The sequence below is a fragment of the Labeo rohita genome, chromosome 18, assembly GCF_022985175.1.
Source record: "Labeo rohita strain BAU-BD-2019 chromosome 18, IGBB_LRoh.1.0, whole genome shotgun sequence".
Taxonomy (NCBI): Eukaryota; Metazoa; Chordata; class Actinopteri; order Cypriniformes; family Cyprinidae; genus Labeo; species Labeo rohita.
Genome location: NC_066886.1, coordinates 4,619,309 through 4,635,664, shown reverse-complemented (window position 1 = coordinate 4,635,664; position 16,356 = coordinate 4,619,309). Strand labels below are relative to the sequence as shown.

The 16,356-nt window shown below is 33.8% G+C and overlaps 1 protein-coding gene across 1 annotated transcript; it reads left to right on the top strand.

The window, feature by feature from the left end:
- Positions 1–3,106: 3,106 nt before the first annotated feature.
- On the top strand, positions 3,107–14,564 carry adm2b (adrenomedullin 2b). Its single transcript, XM_051135429.1, has 3 exons — positions 3,107–3,478; positions 3,580–3,728; positions 11,688–14,564. Exons 2-3 carry the CDS (start codon positions 3,658–3,660, stop codon positions 12,049–12,051), a joined length of 435 nt encoding a protein of 144 aa, XP_050991386.1. The 5' UTR covers positions 3,107–3,478; positions 3,580–3,657; the 3' UTR covers positions 12,052–14,564.
- Positions 14,565–16,356: the final 1,792 nt, after the last annotated feature.

Genomic DNA, 16,356 nt, shown 5'->3' with positions numbered 1-16,356 from the left:
TTGACCTTTATGCTGCTAAAGCTATAAAAACATGATCATGCAGAACAATCAAAAACATTGGTGTTATACAATTTAGACAATTGCATTGCCCCAAAAATCACACTAAGGTCAAAGTATAACTGTAAAATGACCTTAAACGATTCACAACAGAGACACCATCAGTCACACACTCCTGGAGTCTCATCTGTGACTGACTCTCATTAACATTAACTCTAGTTTCTTAATACTCTCTAAAATCCTCTTTAAAAGGGCACAGGACACAGTGAGCTCTATAAACGCAAACACACACACTTCTGTTATAGTCTTTGACCTTTAAATTAAGCCACTATGTCACACCTGATGGTACAATTATATTTTTATATCATGACACATTGTTGAAGGCTAGACATAAGCTGTACGCTTGAAACAATATTCCCTCGAGAACGAGTGTTCTTACAAGAGTCTCATGCTCATTTATACAAGTATGTACTTGAATAAAAAAAGACCAGTATGTTTTAAGTTATCCTACCAATAAAGGAATCAATCAGTGTTGTATTTTGTATTAAAAATATATTTATATATTTATAATATATTTTTATTTATATCTATCTATTGTTCTATCATATATCATTCAGATAGATTTTGTTATCTTTCTATCATTTTGTTGTTTTATCCTGTAGTTTTATCTATTGTTCTGTCGTTCTATCATTCTACCATTTTACCTGTCGTTCTATCATTCTGTTGTACTATCATCAATCTATCTATCTTGTAATTTTATATATTGTTCTGTTGTTCTATCTATCATCGTTCTATAATTTTATCTTGTTCTATCATTCTGTCGCTCTGTCATTCTATAATTTCGCCATTCTGTCAATCTACTGTTTTATCTATCGTCCTGCCGCTCTATCTATCGTGTTGTTCTGTCATTCTATGTATCATTCTGTCACTTTATCTATCTATCTGTCTATCATTCTGTCATTTTATCTGTCTATCATTCTGTCATTTTATCTATCTATCTATCTGTCTGTCGTTCGATCTATCTATCATTCTGTAATTTTATCTATCTGTCATTTGATCTATCTATCTGTCTATCTATCTATCTGTCTGTCTGTCTGTCTATCTCTCTATCATTCTGTCATTTTATCTATGTATCTGTTGTTCGATCTATCGGTCATTCGATCTGTCATTTTATCTATCTATCTGTCGTTCAATCTGTCTATCGATCTATCTATCATTCTGTTCTATTTATCTATCATTTTATCTGTCTGTCTATCTATCTATATCATCTATATCTATTTATCTTCCTATCTATCTATCATTCTGTCATTTTATCTATCTGCCGTTCATCCTATCTATCTATCTATCTATCATTCTGTCGTTCTATTTATCTGTCATTATCTATCCATCCATCGATCTATCATTCTGTCATTTTATCTATCTGTCGTTCGATCTATCTATCTATATCTATCAATCATTCTGTCATTCTATTTATCTGTCATTATCTATCTATCTATCTATCTATCATTCTGTCATTTTATCTATCTGTCATTTGATCTATCTATCTGTCTATCTATCTATCTATCTATCTGTCTGTCTGTCTGTCTATCTCTCTATCATTCTGTCATTTTATCTATGTATCTGTTGTTCGATCTATCGGTCATTCGATCTGTCGTTTTATCTATCTATCTGTCGTTCAATCTGTCTATCGATCTATCTATCATTCTGTTCTATTTATCTATCATTTTATCTGTCTGTCTATCTATCTATATCATCTATATCTATTTATCTTCCTATCTATCTATCATTCTGTCATTTTATCTATCTGCCGTTCATCCTATCTATCTATCTATCTATCTATCTATCTATCTATCATTCTGTCGTTCTATTTATCTGTCATTATCTATCCATCCATCGATCTATCATTCTGTCATTTTATCTATCTGTCGTTCGATCTATCTATCTATATCTATCAATCATTCTGTCATTCTATTTATCTGTCATTATCTATCTATCTATCTATCTATCATTCTGTCATTTTATCTATCTATCTGTCGTTCTATCTATCTATCGATCTATCTATCATTCTGTTGTTCTATTTATCTAGCATTTTATCTATCTGTCTGTCTGTCTATCTATCTCGTCTATATCTATTTATCTATCTATCAATCATTCTGTCATTTTATCTATCTGTCGTTCATCCTATCTATCTATCTATCTATCAATCATTCTGTCGTTCTATTTATCTGTCATTATCTATCTATCCATCTATTGATCTATCTTTATCTATCTATCATTCTGTCATTTTATCTATCTGTCGTTCGATCTATCTATATCTATCTATCATTCTGTCATTCTATCTATCTATCATTCTGTCATTCTATCTATCTATCATTCTGTCATTCTATCTATCTGTCATTCTGTCATTCTATCTATCTATCTATCTATCTATCTATCATTCTGTCATTTTATCTATCATTCTGTCATTCATTCTATCTATCTGTCGTTCGATCTATCTATATCTATCTATCATTCTGTCATTCTATCTATCTGTCGTTCGATCTATCTATATCTATCTATCATTCTGTCATTTTATCTATCATTCTGTCATTCTATCTATCTGTCGTTCTATCTATCTATCTGTCGTTCCATCTATCGTTCTATGTATCTATCTATCATTCTGTAATTTTACCTATCTATCTGTCATTCGATCTATCTATCGGTCGTTTGTATCTGTGTATCTATCCATCATTTTATCTATCGTTTGATCTATCTCACTATCATTCTGTCGTTCTATTCATCTATCTATCATTCTGTTGTTCTATCTGTCGTCCGATCTATCTCACTATCTATCATTCTGTCATTTTATCTATCGTTGTATTGTTTTATATCGGTCTGTTGTTCCACCTATCTACAACAGATAGATCATTCTATCTATAATTCTATCATACTGTTATTTTTTCTATAGTTTTAGCTTTCTATTGTTCTATCAGCTCTTGAATAATTAATATAGTTAATCAAAAATCGTATCAATACCGTTATACACATCTATTATTATGTTTACATTAGCATATTGGCCACGCCTTCACTCATTTGCTATGGTAGAAAATAGCAAAGGATGGGCTTTCTTTAAAAAAAAGGATGACAAAAAGCGAGGTGTGGAGTCTTAGAACTATTAATAGAAAACACACTGTCATCAACCGTGCTATATAATAATTAGCTGCTGTAAGGAGGATACTGATTCAAGATAACTGTACCAAGTGCAGCATGTGGAGTGTCAGTTATCCGTGTCTCCTCCCTCTGAGTATTTAAGCATCTGCTCCATCCATGAGAGACTCGAGTTTTCTGAGTCACTGCTGAGAGTTTCTCCAGCCAAATAAATCAAAGTCCATCACGCACAGGAGGTTTTTAAAAATCCGCGATTTCAAGTCTTACACACGTGTGATAATATGAAATGAACGGGATACATCGGTATCCTCTCAATATTAGTTTGTCTTTTAAAGTAAGCAGTGAATACGTTTCTTTTCTCTTTTAAAGTAGCTTTTCGTTATAACTTTACGAGCTTTGTAAGTAAACGACTCTCTCCTCTTCTCTCATCCACAGCTGCGCGTCTCTATCTGAACTGAGGAACATCATCTCAACTTAATTCATTGGGACTTTAGAGGATAACACACTGCTGTCATGAAATCCCTGCTGCTCGTTTGTGTGTTTCTGCTGCCTCTGCAAACACTCGCATTGCCGCTGCGCAACAGGTGAGAGACGCGCGGGACACCGGCGCCGCCCGGTCACTTCTGACGCCATGCTTCACATTTATATACACTATGATCGATATCCTCTATTTAATATTACGATCACTAAGCTTTGGAAATATGCAAATGAATCTGGTACCAAAATCGTAAGCACTAATTAATACGTTACCATGCTTAGAAATTTATTTACATATCTATACATCTTCAATAATGTTAGTTGGTAAACTACAGTTGCTCATGATAGTTCACAGTGCATGAACTAATTTAACAGATACAACTGTTACTAAAGCATTTTTAAAATCAAATATTGAAATTAGGAATAACAATAACATTTAGGAATAATAAATATTGTAGATGTATGGTTTATTGTTAATTCAGGTTACCTAATGGAAACAAATAAAACCTTCCTGTAAACTGTGTTACCATTACTCTTATATAAACAGACAAAATGCAAACATCACAGATTACCAAGTTAAAGTTTAAATATGTATGTTCATGGCAAGCCATTTTAACATTCATTACTAGTATCTATTGTTAGATCACCATAGTAACACTTTACAATAAGGTGTCATTTGTTAACATTAGTTAATGTATTAACTAACATGAATGAACATTTATTACACAATTTATTAATCTTTAACAGTCATTCATTGTAACAAACACAACTTGTGATTTTAGTAATGCATTAGTTATGCAAGTAGTTAACTAATTGTAAACCTTACTGTAAAGTGTTAACACCATATTTAATAGTAATCCTTTAAATGGCTTTGACATAATCTAATAGTGAATTTTCATCTTTTTCTTTCAATTTCAACTATTCAATAGTTGTTATAGCAATTGCGACTACTACTTACCAGGTGGTGTGAACTGAGGTAAATTGGGACACTTGTTTCCAATGAGATGTCTGGGCTAAATGGCCAAATTATCCTGAATTAACCCTACGATACTACTTTCTCATAAATAAACATTGGTAAAACTTGAATAGATACTAAATCCTTTTGATATAGTAACTAGTAGCAAAGGTAGGTAGGTAGTATGTACGTATTAGTATCTGGAAAATGGGGACTGGTGAAACTGAAAATTATACTAGTCATTGAGTTACTTTACTAGTGTAAATGAAGATACTAAAAACAAAAAAAAAAAAAGTTACACTTTAAGGCGTTGTTGTTATAGTGTAATTATACATAAGCACTGAGTTATATTAATTGACTACACGTACTTACTATATGGTTAGGGTTAGGCTTAGGGTTACTTGAATGTAATTATGCATAATTATTGTTATTATAATAGTAAGTACATGTAACATGCGTAACAAGGAAAACTTAAAATAAAGTGTTACCAAAAACTACTCACAAAAATATGGTTAGTTACACAATACATGTTAAAATGGCTTGCCAAACATGTGCATGCGCGTGTGGGTGTGACCTGTAGTTCTCCATGAGATAGTATGTGTCACTTGACTGTCTGCATTTGGCACAGAGAGCGCAAGAGAGACGTGCCACCTGTAACGTACTTTCTCGGATTTCCCCATCGTGACTGCTTAGTCATGATGTGGACCAGGCTATTTCTAATTCTGACCTGCAAGATGCAGCAGTCATGCCTTCAACACAGTTTATGTACCTGCAAAACTTGGATTAAATTGCATTACTCCGAAATTTCATTAAAGTATTAAATTAAGTGGAATTAATTCTATACAAGCACACTTAAAGCAAAACATTTCACAAAATGTAGGTTTTAAATGGTAAAACAATAGATAATATAATAAAAATGTTGCAAAATGAACATGCAAGTAGCTTTTGGACTATATCCCCATACCTTTTAAGGGTCAGCTCACCTGCTGGTTTGGGATCTTGTAATGATGTCACTTCTGATTGAACACCATCTCAGCGGCTCCCCCTTCTGGTGGGTTGAGGCAATTCCTTCCACTGAACAATGAGCCCATGGCCTTCAAAATTGAAACAAGCTTACAGAATAAATCTGAGCACGCATTGTGTGCCTAATGTGAGAAAAGGTCAAACAGACGGTGTGAGGTCACAAACACAGACTGATTTAGGACTTTAATGTTCAACTGGAAATTAAATCCTCTATTGCGCACACACTCACATAAGGGCACAATGAATTTACGTAAGGTGGATTTAAGCAGTTTTCCCACCAAATTAGCCCCTCTAGTACTGTTTTTAAAAATGTGCCTCTCAGTGAATGGATTGCAACATCATTCCTAACAGTTTGTGTGATTAAGATGGATATTTGTGCATGCTAACATCACTCTCTCAGGCCCCATGCAGGGCACTAATGTGGGAACGCTCTCAACCTGAAACTTCCAGACTTCCTCTTTCTAGTCTTCAGAATAAAACATCACAATACATCTCCTCTTCTTCCTCTACAATCCAAGAGACTCTTCACCCTGTATACTCGCTGTCTTCCATAGTCACAGACCTCTGTGTGTGTGTGTGTGTAATCTAGACTGAATTGCATGAATGGAGCAGTGAAACAGTAGGACTTTAGCTTGGGGCAGAGGCTTAGAAGGGCTTATGCTGGGACGTGGTGATTGAGTAACTGTGCCTGGCTGCTGCTCTCTGGCCTGATTTCAATTCAAAATACGTTTATGATCCATAGGAGCTTTTTTTATCTAATCGTGTGCACAACTGCAACAAAATCTGTCAAACTAATCAAGATAAGAAGCCGAATTTCATCACTGTAATGCAAAGGAAACTAATTACAAAGTGCAGGTATGAAAGAATTACGGAACTTGAAACTAGATCAAAGGAAAAAGTTCTGATAAAAGAACTCCTGAATTTGAATTAAATTTAAATTTAAAATTAAATGTGGCATCAAACAGGATGCAGACTTGGATTTTTAAATTTAAATTTAAGAATGCACAACTGAAAATAACTGACATTTAAAAAAAAATAAAAAAAAATTAAGAACTTTTTTTAAATGTAAGTTTAAATTTCTGAATAGAAAAAGTTTGTCAATATAGATTTTGAATGCTGGCTTGACAAAGAGTTGTTGAAAGTTTAAAAATAGGTCAAAAGTCTTTAAGTTTGTGGGTTTATAGATGGAACAATAAACAGAATGATAGAATATCAAAACAAACAGAATGCTAAAATGACAGACAGACAGAACTTTAGACGAGAGTTCTGAGCCACAAAATAATTAACCTAAAACAAAGTTCTTAATGACGTAGGTGTGCATTTGTGTTGTTCAGGAAATGCTTGCCTGCATTTAGTCTGATGGTGACCTTCACAAGAGGAAAAGCTGTGTGTTTTGTTGGTAAGCAGTGTGTGTAGTGCATGTTAAATGAGGAGTGTGTTTTGGAAACTCTAATAATTCCGGGCTTGTTTAGTCTTTTTGACTCTGGCTCACATTCAATGATATGTACAAGCAAACACATAGACACACACAGAGACCTGTACTGACCCTGAGCCCCGACGGTTCCACATCTCCGGTTCTGCTACCAGACTCATTAAAACTGCTCCAACACACCACGTAATGCCACCTATTCAGGAGCTGCCCGCAGTGGTGCTCGTGGAGCTGAAACGAGTTTGGCATGTAATAAATGATCTACTTCAATAACATTTCACTTCAACTCAAGTTTAGCAGAAACTACTATAACTGCTATAAGTATAACTACTCCATTTGTAGGCCCTATGATTTTCATGATGCGGACAGAATCTCGGAATAGAGTCTTAAAAATGGAATTTACTGTAGAATGCGGAATGCCATGAAATTTTCCAAATTTTGGATGAATAAATCAAAAGTAGGTCAGTACACATAAATCAAAACGTGACATTGGCTCTGTGTGAATGAATTTCGCAGATATGTGGTTTCAAAGCACACTTGACGTTCACAGTGTTTTCAACCTCTGCCATCTCAATATATGAGTACATGAACACAAACATAATCTCTAGAACTGCCCTGAGAGTCACTTCATGAGTATTTTACCGTTTATTTTGAGAAAAACTACCATCATATCTTATACGTACAGAAACTTAAAGGTCTTTACAGCAACCTGTCAAAATAAACATTTGGTTTAACTTGAAGAAACTATGACAGAAATATACTACTTAATGTAATGATAGAAGTACTGCTACTAATAATAAAATTATTATTAAAAAAATATTTTAAAGGAATATTTACCAGAATATTTTAATATATATATATATATTTTTTTTTTTTTTTTTTTTTGCCAGAAAAAATGTAAATACACAACAGTATTTCTGAAGAAAAGAAAGAAATAAAATAATATATACATTTATAAAAATAATTAGCAATGCTTTTGATTAAAATTCAATGAAACCATTAAAATGGAATCCAGCCTTAATTTAATTTTTGTTAAACTTTCATTAAATTGTTAAATTGTGTAAGTTTCATAATTTCAATTAATTAGACATGCTTTTTGATTATTTTTTTATTTAACCATTGAAACAAAGTGGAAAAAATGGGAAAAATAAAACAGATTTCATAGGGCCCTACATTTGGCACCTAAAAGATTCTTTATACAACAGAATTTATTTATTTATTTAATTATTTAATTTTTGCAAGCAACATAAATTGCAAGTACTGTTTTTTTATTTTTTGATTGTTTCTGAAAGAAATCTTGTATGCCCTTCGAGCCTGCATTTATTTAACCAAAATAGAGTAAATATACAGTAATATTGTGAAATATTATAAAATAACTGCTTTCCATCTTCATATATTCAAATGTAATTTCTTTCCGTGATGCAAAGCTGAATTTTTATCATCATTACACCAGTCTTCAGTGTCACATGATCCCCAAGAATCAATCTAATATGCAGATTTGCTGTTCAAGAAACATTTCTTATTATTATCAATGGTAAAAACTGTGCTGCTTATTATTTTTGTGGAAACCATGATGCATTTGTTTTTCAAGGGTCTTTGGTGAATAGAAAATTCAAAATAACAGCATTTATTTGTAATGGAAATCTTTATAATAACATTATAATAAATGTTTTCACTGTCTCTTTTGATTAATTTAATGCATTTTTGCTGCAAAAAATTATAAATCTAAAATTTAAAAAAAAATTTAAAAGATGTAGTATCACAGGCTTCAAACCAAGCGCTAAACAAAGGTTTACAGTGGACCAATGTTATAACCATTAAATGCTCCTTATGACCAGAAACAGCTGAGAGACAGTGATCGGAAGTGTTTTTGAAACTTTGTGAAACTGCCAGTCCAGACTAATCCTGTTCAGAAACATTCTGATTCAGATTAGATTTAAAGTATTACCCTATATCCCACATTAATGCACAACATAAACACACAGCTTATAACACCCACTGAAAATTACATTCAAACATATATACAGATACTGAGGTGTCATGCTTAGTAACATTTGCTATTAGTGTTATTATGTCAGCATTGAATATTCATAAACATAAATACATAACATTTAAATAAACACATCAATAAAATGTAACAAATTCAAATGCTGTACAAACAGCTAACAATTCAGGAGACATTTCCTAAAAAGAAAATCTCAAATAATCTCCCTCACCTGCAGGTTTGGCAGGGATGTAGATCTCTGCCAGGTACATGATGGGTGTTAGTGCCAGTTTATTTATGAGCCAGAAAACACAAAGCACAAGACAACAGTGTTTAAGCGGGTCTGACATGTGAGTGTCTGGCTCAACTGACGCCACGGGACAACCTGTCTGACTGAACAATGGCAGATGTTTCGAATTAATTCGGAAAATAATATTATTTAGGCAATTAATGTGCCATTACACTTTAAAAAATCATGCAAGATTAACTTTGAAACAAATTACAATTGGTCTTTCTATCAATCTATCCATCTATCTATCTATCTATCTATCTATCTATCTATCTATCTGTCACTTGCTAAGCCTAGCAACAAGAATCGTGCTAGTAGTTTGCTAATCATGTTAGAAACATGCTAGTAACTTGCTAATCATGCTAAAAACATGCTAACAACATGCTAATTATGCTAGTAACTTGCTAATCATGCTTAAACATGTTAACAACTTGATAATCATGATAGAAACATGTTAGCAACATGCTAAAATATGTTAACACAATGCTAACCATGCTAAACCATGCTAATCATGCTAGAAACAGGCTAACAATCATGGTAGAAACATGCTAACAACATGCTAGCAACTTGCTAACCATGCTAAAAACAGGCTGATTATGTTAGAAACAGGCTAACAATCATGGTAGAAACATGCTAACAACATGCTAGTAACTTGTTAATCATGTTAAAAACATGCTAACATGCTAGCAACATGCTAGTAACTTGTTAATCATGTTAAAAACATGCTAGCAACATACTATCTATCTATCGCTTGCCAAGCCTAACAACTAGAATCATGCTCGTAACTTGCTAATCACGATATAAACATGCAAACAAATGCTAATCATGCTAAAACATGCTAACAACATGCTAATCATGCTAGCAATATGCTAATAACTTGCCAATCATGCTAACAACATGCTAGTAACATGCTAGCAACATACTACCTACCAACCTATCTATCTATCGCTTGCCAAGCCTAGCAACTAGAATCATGCTAGTAGCTTGCTAATCATGATAGAAACATGCTAGCAACATGCTAGTAACTTGCTAATCATGCTAGAAACATGCTAGCAACATGCTAAAATGTTAACACCATGCTAACCATGCTAAAACATGTTAATCATGCTAGAAACATTCTAGCAACATGTTAGTAACTTACTAACCATGCTAAAAACAGGCTAATTATGCTAGAAACAGGCTAACAATCATGGTAAAAACATGCTAACAACATGCTAGTAACTTGTAAATCATGCTAAAAACATGCTAGCAACATGCTAGTAACTTGTTAATCATGCTAAAAAACATGCTAGCAACATACTATCTATCTATCTATATATCGCTTGCCAAGCCTAACAACTAGAATCATGCTCGTAACTTGCTAATCATGCTAGCAACATGCTAGTAACTTGCTAATCATGTTAAAAAACATGCTAGCAACATACTATCTATCTATCTATATATCGCTTGCCAAGCCTAACTAGAATCATGCTCGTAACTTGCTAATCATGCTAAAACATGCTAACAACATGCTAATCATGCTAGCAATATGCTAATAACTTGACAATCATGCTAAATACATGCAAGTAACATGCTAATCATGATATAAACATGTTAGAAACATGCTAGCAACTTGCTAGCAACTTAATTATGCTAACAACATGCTAGTAACTTGCTAATCATGCTAAAAACATGCTAGCAACATACTACCTACCTATCTATCTATCGCTTGCCAAGCCTAGTAACTAGAATCATGCTAGTAGCTTGCTAATCATGATAGAAACATGCTAGCAACATGCTAGTAACTTGCTAATCATGATAAAAACATGCTAGCAACATCTATCTGACACTGTATTGTATATACTTTAATCTTCAATCTATTTTAGACTGAAAATCATCAAACTTTTAAAACTTTTTCAAAAGGTCTGGTCAAGCTTACTCAAGCAAACTAAAACGTTTGTCTTGACAAAACTTTTTTAAATCTAGTTTACATATAAAACAACTAAATTAATAGAAAATATAGTGCCAAACAGCCACAGAATCCCTCCAACAGTGCAGAGACCTCAGTCTGTCAATTTTACATCGCCTCTCTTTAATTTTTACCGATATTCTAACAAAAACCGATTGCTCCGATGTCTCCTGAGGAGCCAGACTGAAGACAGGGAAGCAGATGAGGGAGTCTGTGTCCCAGAGAGAGGGAATATTAGTGCATGCCGCAAATAACTCGGACTACAGCCAGAGAAATGCTTGATTAATAACAGGCTTCACATACTCCACCTAAAATGGTCCTAATGCTGCCATGGCTCTAATTTAATACTTAAACCACGTCAGCTTCTATGTGAATGTCTGAATGCACATGCTTGGGCTCCACTGGTGTCAACCAGATTATTCCTCTTTCTCTCACCAGATCGAGTTTTCCCAGCAAACCCGGGAAGCTTCCAGAAACACGGGGTGGTATCACTATGGAAACCATCACCATTCCTTCAACAGCTTTGAGTGCCGGGGCAAGAGAGCGCCGTGCGGTCTGGAGGGCCCTCCTGCATAAAGGACCCCTGCCGAAACAGACCAACATGCCGGCCAATCAAAACAGGGACCATTTGCGGGAACGACGACATGTCTTCAGAGGGTCACGCGGTCAGCTGATGCGTGTGGGATGCATCCTCGGCACCTGCCAGGTACAAAACCTCAGCCACCGTCTCTACCAGCTGAACGGACAAAGCGGACGGCAAGACGCGCCGATCAATCCCAGAAGTCCACATAGTTATGGATAAGACTATGAGTAAACACAATGTGAAACCCTATCCAAAAATGTGACAATAGAAGACCACAGACACCAGCGGGCAACAACTGGCGTAATCACTTCACAGGCGTCCTGTCTTGAGAAATCAAATTGAAATAAAAGAGTTCAATGTGCTTACTGTAACTTTAAGAACTCTAAGCTTCTTCACCTAAACAAGCATTTATTGCAACTGAGCCACAGAAACAACTCGTTATGAACTTCTACAACTCTGATGTCATCTAACATTAACATACGGTATGATCGCCAACATTAACATGCAAGCTTCTATTTAAATTGTCAGAAACTTGGCCTTGCTTTTCATAGTAGTAAGGAAGATGTTAGAAAATCCCAGAAAAATAAATGCCAAAAGAAATAACAATAAGTGTAAATGAGGGAAAGTTTGAGAAACCCTGTGCCGTTCCTGACTGTGTGTAGCATCTACGGCTCTGCAGATACACTACCAGTCAAAAGTTTTTGAACAGTAAGATTTTTAATGTATTTATTTGATCCAAAATACTGCAAAAATTGTGAAATATTTTTGCTATTCAAAATAACTGTTTTCTATTTGAATACATTTTAAAATGTAATTCATTTGTGATTTCAACGCTGAATTTACTTCAGTCACATGATCCTTCAGAAATCATTTTAATATTCAGATTTGCTGCTTGAAAAAAAATGTTCAACTGTTCAAAAGTGTTTCTTGAACAGTACATCAACATATTAGAATGTTAGATTTGAATATTAGAATGTTAGATAGAATGTTAGCATATTAGATTTCTGAAGGATCATGTGACACTATAGACTGTTGTAATGATGCTGAAAATTTAGCTTTAATCACAGGAATAAATTACAATTTAAAATATATTCAAATAGAAAGCAGTTTTTTAATAGTAAAAATATTTCACAAACTTACTGTTTTGCTGTGCTTTGGATCAAATAAATGCAGGCTTGATGAGCAGAAGAGAATTCTTTAAAAAAAAAAAAAAAAAAAAATCTTACTGTTCAAATACTTTTGATTGGTAGTGTACGTCTGAAGCTTTAATTTCAGCATGTATTGTCCTCTTTAATGTCTTAAAGTAATGTGACTTTGGAGCCAATAGAAAACACTACTAAAAAACAACTTAGTGGATCTCAGGGAAAAGAATAAATAGTAAACATTATGTGTCCCACTTTAATAATCAGTTGTCCTTTTCTAAAGGTCAAATTCAAGTGAAAGTCTTAATATTTCCCACCTAAGCTGTTTTTTTGAAACTTCATGTCCTTCTGTAGTGAAGCGACTTGAACCTTCATTATCTTCACAGTAATCCCACACCATCTCTCATTCTCTAAGCCAGGACAAATCGTCTTTGACTGAGCCACCTAAAGCCGAACAGAGCTTCAATGTGAACACCTTAAGAGTAAACATCCTGTATATGGACACTTAAGCTGCAGTTATTTATGAATCTAAATGCATGGTGTTTACTTAAAAGAAAGCTAGCACAAAAAGAAATCAGTTAAAAACACTATTGTTTGAATTGAAGACAAAATGCATTTGGGTTTTTTGTAATTCAGTGATTATTGGTGTCACAATGACATGTTGCATCTAAAGGCCCCATATGGCTATTTTTTCAGTGAATAACTTAAATTGAATTCAAATGAAATTAAAAGAGCTACACAAGTTGTTTAAAATTTCAAAAATGGCTTAGAATGTGTAGTTAGTTCTGAGAAAAGCTCAGTATTTTCTTGCCGATACCATTCGGTTTGATATTTTGTCAGCATAATAGTAACTGTTTTCAAACAGGTTTCCGGAACTCTCCCCCCATCAGCCATTGGCTGGCCAAACAGATAGTCCCGCCCCCAAACTCACACCTTTGGCTGAGCCAATGTCAACTTTTTGGGCCGCCCAAACCAACAGAGTAATGTTACAAGCGTCACAGACCCACACTGTTTACACTCTTCTGGAAAATGAAAGTCTTACTTGTGCCGTCTCTGCACTTTACAGTAGAACTGGAGAAAGTATTTTCACTTCGAAAAATTACACACAGCCACTTTAAGTGTTCACATACCTTTTGGGACCACTGTATATCCCCATTTAAACTTTTAAAACGTCAAATCTTCATCCATAAAGCTCTCAAACTTTCAACACTGTCTGATGGTGTACGTTGCGCATGCCAGTCTCGCAACATAAAATCACAAATACAAATAAAACATGGGCGACAAATATAAACGCAACCCTCTGGCCAAACAAACACACACTCTCACACACATTCAGTTTGTCATAGTGTCAGCGGTGGAATGTCTGCTATCCTTATGTTCACATATAGGTCAAATGTTACTATTAAACATAAAGCACTTTAAAAGCGACATGATCGATCACTTTCTTTAATGCCATTGACTTGAATGGAAGAGATGTTATTTAATTCTAAGTTAACAAAAGCTTGTGTACATATTTTGCAAGTGTATAATGACTGGATGTTTGTAGTTATGTGTCAATGCTGTGTATTTTAGTATGATTTATCTGTTTCAATAAACAGAACAAATTCAAATGGTTATTGTTTTGTTTGTAAGTGTCATGTGGGCAGAATACAAACACATACATGAACAGATCATTACCACTGTGACCTTCTGAGTCAGAGTGACACAAGTGATATTATCATGACCCAAAAAACAATTACACCGATGCTGGAGTAAAAAACCTTAACTGTGGTAAAAATCAATGTACTACATGGACTAGACTGGCTTACTGCTTTCATTAAACATTTTTATTGTTTCTAAAAGAAGTCTTACCAAAGCTGCATTTGCATTTATAAAAACAGAAATATTATGAAATATTATTAACATTCTTTGCCTTGAATATATTTTAAAATCTAATTTATTCCTGTGATCAAAGCTACATTTTTAGCATCATTACTCTAGTCTTCAGTGTCACATGATCCTTCAGAAATCAGTCTAATATGCTAAATTGCTCAAGAAACATTTATTATTATTATTATTATTTTTATTATTATTGCTACCAGTGCTAAAAACAGCTGTGCTACTTAACATTTTTTTTAATGGAAAATTTTTTTTTCAGGATTTTTGATCAATAGTAAGTAACAAAAAAAACTTTTTTTTTTTAAATTATAAATTTTAAATGCATTTACTATCATTTTTGATCTTATTAAAGCATCCTTGCTAAATAAAAGTATTATTTAGTAGGCAATCAGGGTATTTTTGCCTATTGTTACTGTACTGAGTTTTAAGACATACTGTTATTAATTTGACATATGTGACCCTGGACCACGAAACCAGTCTTAAGAGTCAATTTTTCTAAATTGAGATAAATACGCTTTTCATTAATGTATGGTTTGTTAAGATAGGACAATATTTAGGTGAGATACAACTATTTGAAATTCTGGAATCTGAGGGTGCAAAAAAAAAAAAAAACATATTGAGAAAAACTTTAAAGGTTTGAAGTTGTCCAAATGAAGTTTTTAGCAATGCATATTACTAATCAAATATTAAGTTTCAGTATATTTACGGTAGAAAATTTACACAATATTTTCATGAAACATGATCTTTACTTAATATCCTAATGATTTTTGGCATAAAAGAAAAATCGATAATTTTGACCCATACAATGTATTGTTGACTATTGCTACAAATATATCCATGCTACATAAGAATGGTTTTGTGGTCCAGGGTCACATTTAGTGTTTTTTACTTGGAAGCAGGGCCTATAAAAGACATTATTTAGTCACATGTCTCTCTCTTACCTCAAACCCCTTCTTACATTCTCCTTGTGTGACATCCACTCAGGAGAGTTTAATGTTAGACTGCCATCTGCTGGCTGCTAACCTGAAACATTACACAAAAAATGGTGAAGTTACAAGAAAAATATGAAATACATTAATATGTATAATACATTGTGTTCTTTTGTCAACTTTTGCTACCAAGTTATTTCCAATCAAACATCTACTATAATATAATGGGGAAAAAAATGCAGTTTGAATATTATGAATGGCTGTTAATAGAAAAAGATGCTTTGAGAGGTAGACGGTGTAGTTATAGTATCTACCAGCAGGGGCTAACTGGGCCATTTAATAATAAAATTTAATTAAAGGGATAGTTCAGTAAGAAATGAAAATTCTGTCATTAAATATTCACACTCATGTTGTTCCAAACCCGTAAGACCTTCGTTCGTCTTCAGAAAACAAAATAAGATATTGTTGATGAAATCCAAGAGCTTTCTGACCCTCCACAGACAACAAGGGTCCTATCACGTTTAAGGTCCAGAAATGTACCAAAAACCTTGACATTTCGACCTTGGATTTCAAAA